Source organism: Prunus mume, linkage group LG2, assembly GCF_029339155.1.
Source record: "Prunus mume cultivar Tortuosa linkage group LG2, ASM2933915v1, whole genome shotgun sequence".
NCBI classification, from domain to species: domain Eukaryota; kingdom Viridiplantae; phylum Streptophyta; class Magnoliopsida; order Rosales; family Rosaceae; genus Prunus; species Prunus mume.
This window is the reverse complement of record NC_142699.1, coordinates 45960032-45977057: the sequence shown is the minus strand read 5'-3', so window position 1 is coordinate 45977057 and position 17026 is coordinate 45960032. Positions and strand designations below refer to the sequence as shown.

General features: G+C 35.6%; 1 protein-coding gene and 1 long non-coding RNA gene across 25 annotated transcripts; both read right to left on the bottom strand.

The window, feature by feature from the left end:
- Positions 1 to 2841: 2841 nt before the first annotated feature.
- LOC103322360 (rab escort protein 1-like) lies at positions 2842 to 11861 on the bottom strand. 16 transcript variants are annotated; one of them, XM_089045622.1, is made up of 15 exons: positions 11487 to 11853; positions 11295 to 11340; positions 10803 to 10899; positions 9869 to 9967; positions 9560 to 9650; positions 7792 to 8648; positions 7569 to 7682; positions 7081 to 7180; positions 5888 to 5926; positions 5523 to 5769; positions 5355 to 5436; positions 4506 to 4698; positions 3964 to 4044; positions 3753 to 3847; positions 2842 to 3210 (listed from the first exon to the last, which is right to left on the bottom strand). In XM_089045622.1, the coding sequence occupies exons 6-14, from the start codon at positions 8553 to 8555 to the stop codon at positions 3758 to 3760; spliced, it is 1710 nt and encodes a 569-aa protein (XP_088901748.1). In that variant the 5' UTR covers positions 8556 to 8648; positions 9560 to 9650; positions 9869 to 9967; positions 10803 to 10899; positions 11295 to 11340; positions 11487 to 11853; the 3' UTR covers positions 2842 to 3210; positions 3753 to 3757. The 16 variants fall into 16 exon arrangements, 14 of the variants coding, with proteins under 14 accessions (XP_088901748.1, XP_088901746.1, XP_088901745.1 ...); XM_089045620.1 differs by lacking the exon at positions 9869 to 9967 and having other exon boundaries at positions 11295 to 11345; XM_089045619.1 differs by lacking the exon at positions 9869 to 9967.
- A 929-nt stretch (positions 11862 to 12790) lies between these two features.
- Positions 12791 to 15974, bottom strand: LOC103322362 (uncharacterized). Of its 9 annotated transcripts, none has more exons than XR_016124724.1 (6): positions 15786 to 15969; positions 15063 to 15675; positions 14736 to 14943; positions 14239 to 14340; positions 14011 to 14083; positions 12791 to 13438 (listed from the first exon to the last, which is right to left on the bottom strand). It is a non-coding gene; the product is annotated as an uncharacterized LOC103322362 (long non-coding RNA). The 9 variants fall into 9 exon arrangements; XR_016124725.1 differs by having other exon boundaries at positions 14736 to 15392; positions 15497 to 15675; positions 15786 to 15968; XR_016124726.1 differs by having other exon boundaries at positions 14736 to 15235; positions 15440 to 15675; positions 15786 to 15966.
- Positions 15975 to 17026: the final 1052 nt, after the last annotated feature.

Genomic DNA, 17026 nt, shown 5'->3' with positions numbered 1-17026 from the left:
TTTGTAGCTCATTCAATTACTGTGAGTTGCCGATGTAAATGCCCAAGTATGGGGGAGCGAGACCCCTCATTTTGCTTTGCATGGTTGCCACTCATTACCTAATCCAGTGAAGTTTCGTTACCCCTTATTTTTCATATTTTTTTTAATACTATACCTTGTAAAATGTCAAATTTATTCTTATATTGGACGAGCTTTAGAATGAAAATTGCTAAAAACTAACGGTGGGGGGTAAATTGGTGATAAGATTTAGTATGAGGGCTAAATTGACAGGAAAAAAAGTTCAAGGTGGAGATTTCAACAAGCATGATAGTTCAGTAGTTTACCCTTATTTAAATTCATGCATGCACTTTATTTAAATTTGAACTGAATAACTGGACAACCAAGACAAATTATAGGAAAACTCTTGGAAACATAGGTGAGTAAGACTTCATGAGCTTACAAAATAGGGCAGTGAGTGTTAAGCCCAAAAATCCATACATCAGTTATCCCATTTGGGCAAAACACTCACTACTTTGTTACTGTCAAAAAGTACACCAAAACCTCATAACTTTATAACATGATAATTAGTATACTTTGACAAGATAATATCATACTACTTTTAAAATATATTATTTTAAAAATACCATAGGTGCACCAAAACAAATACAAAGCATGCCAAATAAGGTTCCAGCAATGACATTCACTTACTTGAAAAATTATCACAAATTCTTTATTAGCTTGATTAACCCCAAATTACATAGAATCAAACTACAGACATAACAAAAATATACAGTCTCTTTATGTCCATTCAACAGTCTAAGAAGACCTACAAAATTTACTTATAAAATCTGCTAGCACATATACTCAGATCATAGGTTACTTAAAAAATACACCATAAATAAAATCCATATTGAATAAACATGAAAAGTAACAGTATCGAAGAAGACGCATATACAAATATACCAAAATCTTAGGTCAGTTTAAGATCTTTAGATGTGTCATTTGTTAATCCGCACACATGGTACATAATCTGTCGAGAAAATTCCTCTGCAACTGTTTCAACTTTATAAAACCACCAAAAATTCAATTCTTAATATATTTTCATGAATGCAATGCCGAAATAAACCTTAGAAAGTCTGACATAATTCTATCGTGAACTAATTCGACGTGAGCAAGATCCGAACATACATAATAGAATGAGAGTTCAAAATTGAAAACTTAACAAATATAAAATTTATGAAAAATAACAAGTACCTTAAGCGATTTTGATATTGTGTCCAAATTGTATGCACTATATGTTTGTACAAATTATCTTTGGGGAGAATATTCGTGAAAGATCCTCTTCCTCACTCGATCGTCTTCTTCCTTGATTCTTGCAAAATGGATGCGGTCAACGGAGCACACCTGAGAGGTGTTGGCCAAAGGACTTCCGATGCTTAAATCAGTTAAATGGTCTTAAGAACATACAACTTTAACTGGAAGGATGGAGCTTTCTCTTCGACAAGAGAGAGAGAGAGAGAGAGTTTTCTCTAGGGTTTTTGGAATTATCTCATGTGTGATGAGATGTCATCTTTAAATAGATTCTCCTTGGTTAGGGTTTGTAGAGAATACTTCCCATAAGTGATAGATTAATTAGTTTGTAGAGCTGGGGTCTTGGGGAAGAAGGGACAGATTATTCGATTGTTGGAACGAAGTTGAGATCCTCAAGACCTTCTAGAAGTATACTCTGTTTGGGTGGGAGATACCAATAAAGTGGCATGGTGATAGAGCCAAGCCAAATAACAGCACCAGAATGTGGGGTTAGATGTAAACCTCGAGATGCTAAGAGCTAAATTGTTGTTGGAGAATGTGAGTTTTGTTACAAAATCATTTGTTCCTACAGATAGGCCTTAAAAATTGCAAATGAAGGCAAACAAAATTTATGGAAGAAACCAATGCAGTTCCACCATAGCTCTTAGTACGTAGCAATTGTTTCAAGCATTGAAAAGAAAAAAAAAACAAGCAAGAAATGACTCATCATCATAACAATTCCTAGGACATATAATGGAAGCCAAAAACAAAATCAAATTGGCGTTGTAGTAGGCTATCTCTTGATAGTACATCGACCAAAGAGGGAGCGGGTCTAGAGACCGAAACATGGTGGCACACCCTCGCAATGGCCAAAGCTACAGCATGATCAAATTCATTGATAAAGTCTTGGGTAAATTAGCAAGACTTTTGGTGTTAAGAATTAGGCTTAAAAGTATTGAAAAGTCATTCATTTAAACAAAGTTTTCAAAAGTCATTAATTTTTTGGATACCACAAAACCTTTAAAGACTTTTAAAATCACAATTGAATACCACTAAACTTTTAAAGGCTATTTAAAAGTCATAGTTCAATACCTCAGACCTTTAAACTCATAGAATTGAATACACCCCCTAAGTCAATAGATGGTCTCAAGGTGTTGGTTGTTCAAATCTTACGACATGGTGTTTAAGGCCGAGGGAATATGCTCCAATACAGGTCGTCCTACTTTGTGTTGTATGGGGTATGCTTGGGCGTGCCAGCACAGATTACCATGCGATTGATGATGATGCAGATAGATCGATTGGATGTGTAGATTTCGCTTGTTTGATGACTTCGCTCAAAGCTATTGTAGCCGAGAAAGGATCAATTCTCGGTCGTCAAGTTCACAACCTAAGTTACAAGGCCATTGATAGTGGTGTTGGAAATGACGATTAGTAGATTTGGATGATGCTCCAACGCCTCACTAGATGATAGATGACCACCGTATCTCTTAGTCTTCCACCTTTTTAGTAATGTGTAACATATGTACTAAATATATATACGAGATTTTTGTACAAATATCACATGAACTTATAGGTGTAACCTTCACAATATATTGTAAATTTAGTATTTAATGCTTGTAACCATACAATATGTTGTAAATTCAGTATTTACTTTAGCCTATAAATTGATGGCTCCACATCATAGTTGAATAAAAGAAATGGATAGGTTTTTGTTACAAGACAAAAAAATCTAATCTTTTGTGGGCCCTTGTGGCTAAATGTTTGAACAACCCAAAATTGTCTTTCCTTGGTCAGCATACTCGCGGAACATTTTTCTTTTTCTCAGCCATTTGTGGTTTTTGTCTTCGTAGCTAGCAAGGCTACTGACAAAGACCAGGGGACCAACTCTGAAAGAAATACATGCATCAATTGCCATTTTCTTTAATAACTTGAACCGTGCATCTGCAAAAGAACGAACACAGATCCCCTCATTCTTTTCTTCTTCTTTTTTCCGAACAAGCAGAAATTCATTACAACAGGGCAAGAACAAAAGATTAACAGTAAGAACACACCCCAAGTGGAGGTTCTTGCATACAAATAATCTAGAAAATTGAATCCAGCAAGACAGTGAGAAAAAACAAAGTACAAAATCAAGCCCAGCTCACTCAGAGTTTAAAGTAAGAGGATCTGGTCTCTTAAACTACGAGCACAAATGTCTGGCTTCTGCTCCTATTCCTGATTTGTGCATAGCAAGAAAGTATAGTAGCTAACCAGAGAGTTTAAGGTTTTCTAATCATTACTCATGATAAAGACTTTAGTTTGGAAACTTGTTTTGAAGAAATTTAGTACCAGCCTCATCCTCTATCACAATAAGTGGTGAACAATGGAACACATACAAGCATCACTTGTGCCTATCCTCTTCAGCAATGACCAAGGCCACATGTGTTAATAATTTCAGTAACATGTTGGGATGCACAGTACAGACACACTTGAGTCCAGCATACCACTATTAGTCCTCTAGATTAATCAGAATGTCATCCTCCAAATTCCCAGGTGTCTCGGGAAAGAATTCTTCATTTGGATACAACTTCTGGAAAAGCTGTCAAGTGCAAACGTTGACACCAATTTCGTACGGGTGTTAATCAAGGGATATATAATAACAAAAAGTTAAGCTTAATGAAACAACACAAGATGTCGATAAAGAGATAATAATACCAGCACAGTTGCATCTAACAGATCATTGTACCACAGATTTCCATCTGGCATGGGAGTTGAAATAAGATATTCGTGTTGATCCTGAAATTAATGTAAATCAGAAAAGATAATCACAGCTCATACCTACCTCACAATCCATGCCCCATATACAAAAACCACAACATGGTTTCACCAAGAAAATAGGATTTTTCAGTAACTTGAAGTTCTGATGGTTTTAATGTCAATCACGAAAAGGTAACAAAATATTTACTCTCATTTTCATTTTGACCCTCACTCTATTGTTTGTATGCGTATCGTTTGGTGGAGAGAGAGAGGGGGAGAGAGAGAGAGAGAGATGAGAACAAGTCATCACCTCGGCATCCGCTAACCTAAAACATCTACGACAACAAATCAACATTTACGACAACAAATCAACATTATCGTCATCATAATTTGACATCAAAAGAAAAAGAATAAGGCTGCATAATCAATGTGAGTAACATGTAGAACTGGTGAGAAACAAATTTAGTGCAAACAAACAAAAGTCAAGATGAGAGGTGTACTATAGTCAGCTCCTGAATATACAACGTGCTCCAAAGTAAGGTGGGTTTTACTTCTGCTTTTTCACTTTGAACTGTGGAAGCTCTTTCAGGATTTCCAGACATAGGAAGTGTGAGAAGAGCATTCTTGACTGCTTGTAGCAACCTTTTTCCTTGCTCAGCATCATCACATAGAGCAGAAAAGTACAGCAGAAACCTAAAGACGAGAAGGTAATGTAAAGAAGTGTGGGCAGCTTAAAATTTTGTTATAAGTGTATCTAATATATATGAAAGTATCAAAATAGACAACGGTCATGATCTGGTGTATAGAAGTCAAAGTCTGTTTATGTAAACAATCCTGAAAGATTGTATCAGTAATAACTGAGTATATAAGGGTCCAAAACCATCAATAAATAGTTTCTGCCTAAGTTCACTTATTTCTAGGAATAAAGACCATCTACTTAGCTGTTCCATCTCATGACCAAAGGCTTTGCACATTCATTCATTTTCAACCAACTTGAGCTATAAAAACTTGACACCTGCACAAAGATACCGTTCTTTTCAGCTATAATGAAACCTAATCCAAAGATGGAGGTGGCAAGTGGTAATTCTTTTTCCTCTCTACCTGTTCACAAAGATATCACCGCTACAGCATTGGAGGATCCCTATATCTAAGCATATTCTTGATTTTGCACATGTGATGCATGATTTCCAAAAGATTCAGTGATCAACATATAAACAAATGTAAACTCAATATGAAAATAAATAATAAATGTTTGTATATCTCTCTGTATGTGTGCTTGTGTCATAGCAAGAGAGAGAGAGAGAGAGATAGAGAGAGAGAGAGCTTGTTTTCAAATAGCATAAACATACATGCCCTTTGGACAAACACCCGTTTCCAAACTGCCACATATCTGGATAATCCAGATTGAGGTATCCTGTTCAGGGCACAAAGCTGGGAGGGAAAAAGGAAAGAAAATGACTATTATTATCTTTTCACATTTACAGCAAAGCACAATAAAAACCTAAATGAATTCTTACATCTGGGAGGACATACAAGCACACAATTTGATACATCTGGCTTCAAGGAACTGGCTGTAATACATATTCCCCTAGCCACCTTTCCTTTATCATCTTTCAGACTCAAAACTTGAAGACCTTCTCTTAGAAGGTTTGGTGGAGATGAAGTTGGTGCCAATGTAACGGTGAAGGTTGGATCCAAAACAAGGTGATGGCTAAACAAAGCTTGACCTGATGCTAATCTAACACCCTTATATTGTCCACTATCCTGCGATATTCACATGCCATTGCAAATATGAATTTGCATGTAACTCTAAGGTACCAAGTTAGTGCATTAATATAAGTATCTTTTATTAAAGACAATATAATTATACTCACTCCCATACCTTATCCATAAGCACAGCATTAACTGGCGTATGCAAAGCCTGCATGACAGTTTTTTCAGACATGCATTACAAGTTGCAATTTACAACATAATACATACATACATATATTGTAGGGCCCACAATGCATTGTATTTCACTAATTCAAACAATCTCACTTGAATCCGATATCATTTGACCACTTAATTAAATTATTGAAATTCAAATACTTTCTTGAAGCACCGTGTTCATTGATTTTGTTGGTCTCAATTCGATGCCTTAATAATTTTCAATTTGCATGAATTTTTTCAAGGATTATCTCTGGACGAAGATGTAAAAAATAGATGTGAAGCCAAACTCCTAGAGTGATTCCAGACCCATCCTTGTTCGTTCTATTTTCTGTTTTGCATTGCTTCCGCTTCCGCTAAACTACCTAAATCTACAATTCACCCATATCCTACATCATGTCTGAGTTTAGAAAATGAAATTAACTTGTGGACATTAATGGAGTTCTTGTTCTTTAAATCTGAGATTGTTTCTTACCTTCATTTTGTTTGGGTATTTTCTTAGAAAATACAAACAAAAGGATTTAAACAAACTTAAAAATGGAAAGAATTCTTTCTTCTCATAGAAATAATTTGGCATCCAAGGTCTTTAGGGGTTTGATCAGAAGAACTGGTGTTTCATTTGTTGTTGCATTAATGGTATGATGGAGAAAGCCAACAACACTCTTGAGTTTTGAGTTGAGGGGTGCAAAACTTCCTGTTCACAAGCTTCTGTGATATACTCATAGCAATTTTCATATTCATTGTCATCCAAGCTGAAGTGGACTTTATGACAAATACTCATAGCCATGGCCACCAAGACTTGATCATCTGAATTGAGTTTCCTATTCGCTACTAATTTTCAGACTTCATCTTTTTTAAAGGTGGAAAAGAAAAGGTGGGAACTCAAGCTGGGCAAAAAATTTCAGAGTTTTTGAAACTATAATTTTAAAAAAGTTTGGTGAGGAAATGAAATTTAAAAAGTTTTTAAACAAGAGACAACTAACAAATTTAAACAAGACCCACCATATTGGCCCAAAAATTAGTAAATGAAAAAGGGCACATGTATATGAAAAAGTATATGCAAGGCAACAATGATGTGGGATACTTTTCCTTTATATTTGTATTTTTATTTCTATAGAAAGGGTAACATATACTTCCACTTTAACTTACAGTAATGCAACCTTTAACAGCGGCTCGGCGGGCAAAGGCAGCTGATAAATCCCCATGACCATGTTCAGGATAAATCCAAGCTCCATGGGCATTTGTCGACCTAATAACAAGTACAAAGAATTTATATGTGGGATACTGATATAACTAGATTCTTCTATATACAGATGAACCATAAGTATCGAGATAAGGTGCACATTGAAGTCATTGGATCAAATACTAAGAAACATGATTCATGACAAAGTTAAATTCCGTAATCCTAAATCATGGCCATCAAACATTGTACAGTTTCTTCCATTTTAATTTAATTATTCACAAGCATAGCTCTTCAATATCTTCAAATTGACCATGCATAATAATAAAATAGTACACATTTTATAGGATGAACACATAGGTACCAAATTCAGCGACGATAGAATAATACTATACAGAATCTAAAAATATAGGATAAATGTTATTAACAAAACTTAATCCAAAAAAAATCAACTAACCTTGAACTGTGGTAGAGGGCTAAACGCTCTAACCCATCTCTTGTCTTAAGTTTACTTTTACAAACTTCCAAGTCGTCTTGACCACAATCTACCATGGCAATGCAGTGAATAATCCTAGAGGTGAAAATGACACAAAATGTAAGCACAGTCAAAATCAATTAAGAAAAAAAGAAAGAAAGAAGCATAATTCCAGATAAAGAAAGGCAAAGTTATTGATGTGTACAATTTTATTTTGGGTGGCAACTGCATTCTATTTATGAAGTCAATAAAGGGACTCTCCAAGTCCTCCTCTGAAATCTTGGAACTTTCACTATTGTGGCTCCCTTCTTGGTCTCCGCCAATACCACGAGAGGCTTCCAAGTACTGCTCAAGGAACTTGAAGAACCTTGCTAACATACTCTTCTCTTTAAGGCTTAGGCTCCTGTCTTTAAACATTTCTATTCGCGAGTGTGGAATATTCCTTAACTGCCCACTCTCATCACAAACGAAAATTTCACTGATGTTCTTGAATTCCAAGAACCCACATTCAACATACAAATTTAGTCCGGATTTCATCAAAAGGTCAGTGGCTTTGTCAGCAGGGAATAGCAACCTAGGACCTCCAAGGTCGATAGTGAATTCTCTCGGGCAATGTTTTGCAAGGATTTCAGGGGCATAGGCAGCAGTCTCAATATTAGAGTATAACAACCGGGGTTTCAGGTCTATGGCAATGTAATCATGGTCGAGACTAGAATCAATAGAGGTGGTGTTAATGGTGGCAGTGGTGATGTGATCTGTAGAATGGGAATTGAGGAAGGAGGTGAGGTCATTTGGGGGGAGAGAGGCGAAGTGGCTGCCATAAAATGGGTTGGGGTCAAGGTGGAGGACAGTTTTTCCAACAGCGGAAGCTGCGGCGGCAATTACTGATCCAGGGATGCCTGTTCCAATGACAATAAGATCGAAAGTTGTGGGTTTGATTGGACCCCCAGGACAGAAGAATCCACTCATGGCAGTCAGCGAGGGCAATATTATGCTTGCAAGAGTCAAGTTAAAAACCCTTATTTGCACACAAACTTGTTACACTACCACCTACAAGAAAAACTAAACCAAATAAAAAGAAACTGAGTGCTAATTATATTATATTTTATTTAGGGAAAAGAACCACAGAGTTTTAAAAATTAGTTGTCTGGTATTGATTATCATTTCAAGCAATTAAATATAGCAGGAAACCAACCCAAAAAATAGAAAATTCAGCAAATTACTATCAGAAAGAAATCCATTGCAAATCATCACTAATTTAAAGATTACACTACTAAAAAAAGGCTCAAAAGAGAATGAGTGCTATCAGTCCCTTTTGGCCTCTTTAGGGACTGAAAACAGTGTTTATTGTAGTATTAGGGACTGATATATATCAGTGTCTTTTAAAGGGGTCCTCTATTGATAAAATGTCACTGATTATAAAAATCAGTGCCTAATTTATGCAATGGGTCCTACATTCCTAACACCCAATACGCGTACATCAATTCCAAATACATCCGTAACTAATGCATTGCATAGGTTACAGATATCAGTGCCTTTATTTCCCATTTCCAATTAATTTCCTTTTCATTCTCTCAAAACCTGCTACCCATTATTTTAATTGGGCACAATTCAATCATATTTACCAAGTTGCATTAATGTATTCAACAAATAGTAGAATCTAGTATATATTTAGTCCTTTAAAACGAAGTTAGGTCAAAGAAATTTAACAATAGCACATTCAATCATTACTCTTGTACAATTAGAACATGAACAAAAGCATCAAAATCCAGAGCATGCCATTATGGTTAACAAGTGAATTTAATTACACCAGCACATCAAAATATTTTCTTCAATATTCTTCACCCAATAAATACAAAATGGCACCAAAGTCAGCCAATAAACCAATTTTCAATATTTTTCTTAGTCTTATTACTTCTAGCTTCCCCACCTATTTGCATCCAAACCAAAACATTCAACAATGGACTTTGTACCTCTGCAGCATTTCTTGCTCCTTCATGGTTGTTTATTCATCATCTTCCGGCCTGCATCCCGCTCCCTCTACTCAAGTTTCTCCAACGCATCCTACAAAACACCATTACATAAAACACACATGCTTTACATAGGGCAGCAGAAAACATAGGAGAAGCAGAAGCACCAAACAAGAAGCGATTCAATTTCTTGTCATTTTAACAATCCTTTCTCACTAATAGCGTGTTCATAAAGGGAAATTTTTTTATATAAAGAAAATAACCATGAAGTCCCTAACAAGAGTAATATAGGCCGAAGGTTAAAACATCAACCTTCTCTGCAGCACCAAGGGAATTACTCAATTAGATACAAAAATGGTATCCTCCAAACATGCTTTACATAGGGCAGCAGAAAACATAGGAGAAACGCGTCTGGAAAAGACAAATATTGAGCCAAAACATAAGATTTTACCTTGACTGAGTTATGGTCAATCTTTAGAGGCTTTGTACTTACTGCAACTTAATCAATTGAAACACATTTTTCACAAGTAATGAAGGGGGAAAAATCAGACATGAGAATTCATGAACAAAAGGGTAAGTTCCTCTGCCCAAATATGCATAAAAACAATCATTGCCCAAGGTAACAACAACTCTAATAGCCACCACACTAAGCAAATGATACACAAAATACATCTATATGTGATAATTATAAAATGCAGGTCAGCATCAAGACCAGCACCTAATTTGTCAAAGTCATCATGATATGATGATAAGATATATAAATCTAGTACAAGTTTAGACTAGCAGAAAGAATTAATGCAATCAATGATACATAAACAAATTAAACAACAAGTGGAGAGGGGGGATTTTGACGTGTACTGATTAAGATTGATGAATCAGACATCTTCTGCTTCTTAAAACTACCAACATATCCAAATATAAAATTTGAATGAAATTGTTTTAGAACATTGTTTTCAGTTAATTTCAACTAGGCAATTGTCTATCCACTAAAAGTGGAAGAGACAAGACAACTGCCTCACTCTCTTATACTCAAACCTTACAGATGGTCTCAAAATTGCATACTGCTTATAAAACATCGACAACTAGGGATGAGATTATATTGATAAAACTACAAAAACGCTCCCAAAACATTAAGGATCCAGTTCAACAGCTGCAAATATCAAGTCTAATTGTACAAAACAAGAAGAGCCACGGGATTCACAATTTGTAATGAATGAAAGCAAACCAAGAGCAGTGCACTACGTACCTATTTTAAGCACATCCACAGAGCCATTATGTAATATACGGATGAGTTACTTGGCATCAACCACTACATGGACAATAGAATCCCCTGATGACCTAAACTGCAAACCAAAATTTCAAGCAAGAGTAATTAAAACAATGATGACAAAATTACTTAGGTAAATTTTAAGTGCATATGTAAAACAATGAGGCCTAGCTACGACTACTCTGCTTTCAATATATGTAAATTCCAAGGTTCCATTATGACTAAAACCCACTTCTCAGTTTTGTTTTTCTTTTGAAAGATTAATTGGTTCCTGATTGAATCACCCCAAAAATAATGTCTTGTTTATTTGCAATGGTTCCAAATATGTAGCATATGTTGCAATTAATTAACTAAAGCCCCCCACAGTTGTCTTCATGCAACCCATGATTTTAATACAGACAAAATCACAGGTGCCAATAAAAGAGAAAATCAGTAACAAATCAAATGCACAAGAACAGAACAATAGAATACCTTCCCTCTTATTTCTCTCCCCTTTTTCTTTCAAAGCTTCTCTTTCCTATACTAGCAACGACAACATCAAAACCAAAAATACAGCAACAGAAAAACAAAAATAGTCCAAATATCAAATACCGATAAATTAAACCAATCCAAAAACAACAAATCAGAAACACCCAAACATCGAAAGCTTAGGGATTTTCATACCTTTGATTAAAGCCCAGAGAGGCAGAGAGATCTGAGAGAGAAGAGGATCTGAGTGAGATTGAGAGAGAGGAGGGAGGAGGTGGATCGAGAGTTGAGAGAGAGAACGAGATGAGGTCGATAGAGTGAGGAGTGAGATTGCGAGTGATTTTAGATGGCAAAAGAGGGGTACAAAAAAATAGAAGAACGGTGTAGTCAATGAAATGTATATGTATATAGTCTTTAGTTGGCAATGCCCTTGTGTTGGTTCGTGCCTTACTGGAAATGATGGAGGGTTTTAGGCACGGTTTTCAGTTTTTCCATGCTTTATTCTCTACTTTATTCAAATCATTAGTCATGAAAATTATTAATCCGTATCCAATGACATTTTATAGGGACTGTTTCTATTATCAGTCTCTTAGCATTCTATAGAGACTGTTTTTATATCGGTCTCTAATAAAGGGTCCCCATAGAGCATTTTTCTAGTAGTGTTATTACTCAGCCACACAATAAGAGAGCCCTAAAAACTGAAGAAAACGAAGAGACAGCGCACCGGAGAACAAGTTCAGATGAAAAACTGAAGGTTCATGCATCTGCTATTCTTCTGACGTCCATCTTAGCAGTTTTTTTTTTGTTTTTTTTAATAGCTTGTGTGAAATGCTAAGATAGACGTCTATAAAAATACAGGCGATAAAGGAAAACTCTTAAAAAGACGATTTATCAGACGCGCGCGATTAAAATATAAAACTGTCGAAACGGACATCTATATAAATACAATTGCAAAAAAATATTTACAAAACTTTGTAAGTAACATGTAGCGCGGATTAAAAAAAACCTCTCGCACACGCGGAAGCGCGGGCAGGGAGGCTAGTATGAAACTATTGTAACAAACATCTATATAAATACAATTGAGAAAAATAGAAACAAAAATTGTAAGTTACTCGTAGAGCGCGTGATTTAAAAAAGCCTCTCGCACACATGAAAGCGTGTGCAGGGAGGCTAGTCTAGTGAGCTTTAGGAGGTAGGGGGATTCTTTGTGGTTTTTTTTGTTTTTTTTTCAAATTTTCTGTTTGGTGGAATTGAAAATTTTCCTTTTTATTTCCCATAATTTGAAATACCTTTTCTTAGTTTGGGTAAAACGCCTTTTCCTGTTTTTAATTTTTAGCTTGAATTGTCCTTGAAAGTTCTTTTTTTAAAATAATTTGGAAACATATGTTGTATTGTATTCATTGATAACCTTTATAAAAATAAATCAATTATCTTAGTTGATCATATTGAAAAGAAAGTATTTATTGATAACAATTATCATAGTTAACCACTGAACCGAATTTGGAACAGATGCAATTGAATAAGTCTTTATTTAAAACAAAACTCTTTACAGCAAAATATAGTAATTGAAGCTAGTATTGCAACCATTGAAAAAGGAAACGAAAAAACAAAAAGTTCATGACAATTAAATTAAGATCATGAAATCCTTTTAGCTACTGCTTGTACATGAACCTCCTCCTCCAGCAATTTTATGCTCTCTTGCTAGTATCTTCTTTGGAAGCCTCGTGCAGCAAATTGGATCAGAATTTACCCACAGAAAAAAAAACACACACACACCAAAACAACTAAAAAGCTTAATATGAAGCAAGATATTAAGAATACTAAAACAATCCATCAAAACAATAGACTTATGTTTCAGAATAAGTCTATCGTAGTGTGTCATTATGGATGTGTTATTATCGGCTGCGAAAAAAGGCAATTATGTCACTCGAAACAAAAAACAAAAAAACAAAGGTATGAATGAGGCACCTTTGGACTTGTCCACGAAGAAGAGCGACTTCGGTTCACTGCTCGAAGAAGTCATGATCGGTGCTTATGTTGAGTCACCACCATGATGCTTCCCTTTTGTTATGCTTTCATGTTACTCTTGAACTCCCTCCAACTCTGATCCTCATTTTGCTTTTAATTCTTGTATAAAAAATAATCCCCTGAGATAAAAAGAAGAAGAAAAAATCTAAGCATAATCTTATTTGTAACATAAAAAATAGAAGTTGATGCCTGAACTGGACACTTTACATCAATATGAAACTGAATCTGGATCTAGAATGACCTGGACACTTAACAAAAAATAAACATAAAGAAAGACGAAACTAATAGCAATAGTGTAAACAAATAACAAATGTAAATCAACACCCAATTCTAGTCAGAAACAACCCAAAAGTATCCCAAAGGGTGATTTGTTTGCTTTCTTTTTCCTTTGTCACCTGCGTCTTCCAGAAAGACAAAAATATAATTGTGGATTCTCACTAACACATGAACGTAGAGAAATAAAGCCACGGCTTGTTAGGCACATTTGGGGGCCCAAATTATCAGCAGAAAACAGAACACCTAGTTATAGTAGAGCCAATATTAAAAAGTCTAATTTTGGGGAAAAAGGGATTGTATAATAATGGACAACTTTTGAGAGAACCCAATAGGAAAAAATCATCTTCCAACTAAACTAATGTATGCTGATTGGAAACTTAAAATACAAAATACAATGAAATGAAGAATCATTAACCTTAAATATAGTTCCCTCTGCTACTTATGGAACCCTTATGCGTCAGAGAGAGACAGGTGAGAGGCGATTCCATCTGTTGAGATAAAATTCCAAAGACTTTTTAATTTCATAAGTCAAACACATAAATAATAACAAACACAAACATAAACACAGACCTAGACCCTAACCAAAGTTTCAGTCAATCAAACATAAATTAGGGATACCTTTGTGTGAGAGAGAGATTCGTACCATTTAAAGAGTTGATACTCTGCAGACTGAAGATTATTAAATAGAAAGCATGGAACCGGAGTCATTGAAGCAATTCTGAACTTCGAGTTCTTGAACTAATGACTGGACCTCAATAAGTGAAGAAGAAGATGATGATGAGAACATAAAAAAACTGAAAGGAACTGCTGCCTTATACAGATTAAAACTAAAGAGAAAGAGAAATGGTTATCAGATAACTAAAACTAAAATTTTTTTTTTTTTTTTTTTCATTTGATCCCTTTTCTCAGAAACCATACAATAATATAAAGGCGGCCAAAAACATAATACTGGAGTAACAAAAACTGGAAGAAAAATAAAAACCATTTTCAACCTTTTCTAGCATAATTGAGGTGCAATATTAATTATAAGTTCCCATAACAGCCTCCACAACATTCAATGTTAATTCCCTTTCTTCTCTTCAGATTTTTCCAGCCAAAAAGAAAACTGAAGGCAAATGTATGTAAATTTGTAAAACTCACCTGCTCAATATTGACACTGAACGGTCCTTTTGATTGGCATTCAGGGCAAGAACCAACTTTAACTTCTGAATAAGAGTTCTGAAGGAATGGCCCCAAAATTGCCCCACATTTATTGCAATCATACTTTACTTGTTGCAATTGGGGAAAGACCCTGGAGCGTCGGGTCACAACGTCTCCAATACGAATCAAGGGATTCAAATGGATCTGCCTGCACACCATAAGAGCAGGATGACATTTACACCTCAAAGGAAAAAGGTAAGAAAAAAAATCTCCACAATACTGAATGTTGTGAATCCAATCGTAAACAGGTAAGTTGGTTATCCTAACATAGATCTTTTGATGGATACGTTAGTAATTGGGGTGTAAACTAAACACCACATTCTTGGCAACATCTTCCATGACTTCCAGGACAAACTGGGGAGCATCAGCCAATGAAATGGCAATATTGGGATGAGTACCGATGAATTGTTTCTAATCAATCTCCAGACTACACTTATTGGCTACAAAATGCAACAGTGAATTGATTCAAAATTCAAATTAAAGATCCGAGGCATTATGTAGCTTGCACAACACATTGAGATAAAAAATACAAATGGCCAATGTACAGTAAACAGAGCATAAGAGCCGGTTAAATAAAGCTAAGCCCTTATCATCATCCTGCACATGAAATTCATGTAAAATGAGAAAAGCTTGAAGAAATTTACTCAAGAAGTTCATGTAAAAGGTCATCCAAGTCAGAAGCATGATTTGTATAACTAAACCTCATAGCCATCATCATCAATCTGGTCAGTCATTGGGGCATCCTCTCTGGAGTTTCCGCGCTGTGATCTTCCCGGTGAACAGGCAAAGAGAAAATCAGCCACACAAAGACATGAACTACCAGATTGATGAGCAGACTGGGGGTTCCAATATTGATTGCTCCAGTTCTTTTTCCTTCAATCTTCCTCCCCGTAACAACAAACCAAACTCAATTTATGATTTACTTCTCAATTTTCGACATCACAAATGAAGAAACGAACCTAGAAAAAAAAGAAAAGAAAAACCTCAAACCTTTTTATGCAGTGAGTAGATGAGGATCCTTGCTCCGCGAAACATGGGAGGGAAGGAAATGCGTTTCCAAGTTTGAGGGCCATGGTGGGTTTTGGACGGTTTCAGTTTTGCTTTCATCCGATTCCTATTTCAATAGAACGTGCCAGAAGAAACTGATAAGAAGAGCAACTGCTATGAAGTGGGGTCTGTACCTTTTTTCTGTTCTTTTTTAATTTTTTTAAAGTTCTGCGTAATTCTTCTCTTACAATTATTCCCGCTTTAATTAAAATCGGTGCATTTTAAAATTTTAGTTTGCCAACGGTATTTTTGGGATTTTTGAATGTTTCATCATTCTCTACCTTAGAGCATTTCCATCCATAAGCCCAGCCCGAGGCTAGAGGAAAAAATTTTGCGTTCGGTGGGCGAGCCCGGGGTGTGGACCCACCAACGGGTGACCGCCCGGCAAGTTCCGCCAGTCCAAAACGCAGGGGTGACGTCGACGGCGTCGGTACGCAAGCCCAACGGCTGGAAGACACGTGGCGGCCCCCTCGATTTGATTCCACACTTCATCCAATCTGGTGATTTTCCAAAGAATAAAATTATGAAAAAATCGAATTTTTTAAAAAAAAAATACTAAAAAATTCTGATTTTTTTTCTTATAAATACCTATAAATACCCTTCACTTTCAACACTAATTCTCATACATTTTATTCTACTTTTACAATTACTCAACATTTTTTTCACTTTTCACTCAACATTTTCTTCACTCTTCACTCAACATTTTCATCTCTTTCACCTTGTAATTTTATTTCTTATTTTTATGGCTTCTTCTATTGAAACTGGAGGGGCGTGGAGCACCATGGAAGATGTTTCTTTGTGTGAGGCTTGGCTCTGAGTTTGTCATTGTCCCGTGACAGGCAATGAGATGAAAGTTTTCCATATGTGGAAAAAAATTCATGCCGAATTTTATAAAAATTCGGACTCGCCTCGTACGGAAATGGCATTGTCGAGTAGGTGGAAACTTCTCAACAAAGAGATGGCAAAATGGAGAGATGCCTTGGCAAAAGCGATGAACTTGTATAGAAGTGGGGAAAATCGTACTAACGAGGTAAGTATTTTGTAATTTTCGTTTTATTAAGTTTAATGTCCTAATATATATATGTTGTTAATATTTATTGCATTTTCAATATTTTGTTAATATTTATTGCATTTCAAATATTTTGTTAATATTTCTTGCATTTTCAATATGTTGTTGATATTTC

Coding starts and splice junctions, on each gene's coding strand:
- LOC103322360 (XM_089045620.1), bottom strand. CDS start 8,555: ATGAGTGGATTCTTCTGTCCTGGGGGTCCAATCAAACCCACAACTTTC. Junction 7,181..7,568: donor GCCCTCTACCACAGTTCAAG/GTTAGTTGATTT, acceptor ACTTGTTATTAG/GTCGACAAATGCCCATGGAG. Junction 5,770..5,887: donor ATGCTGTGCTTATGGATAAG/GTATGGGAGTGA, acceptor TGAATATCGCAG/GATAGTGGACAATATAAGGG.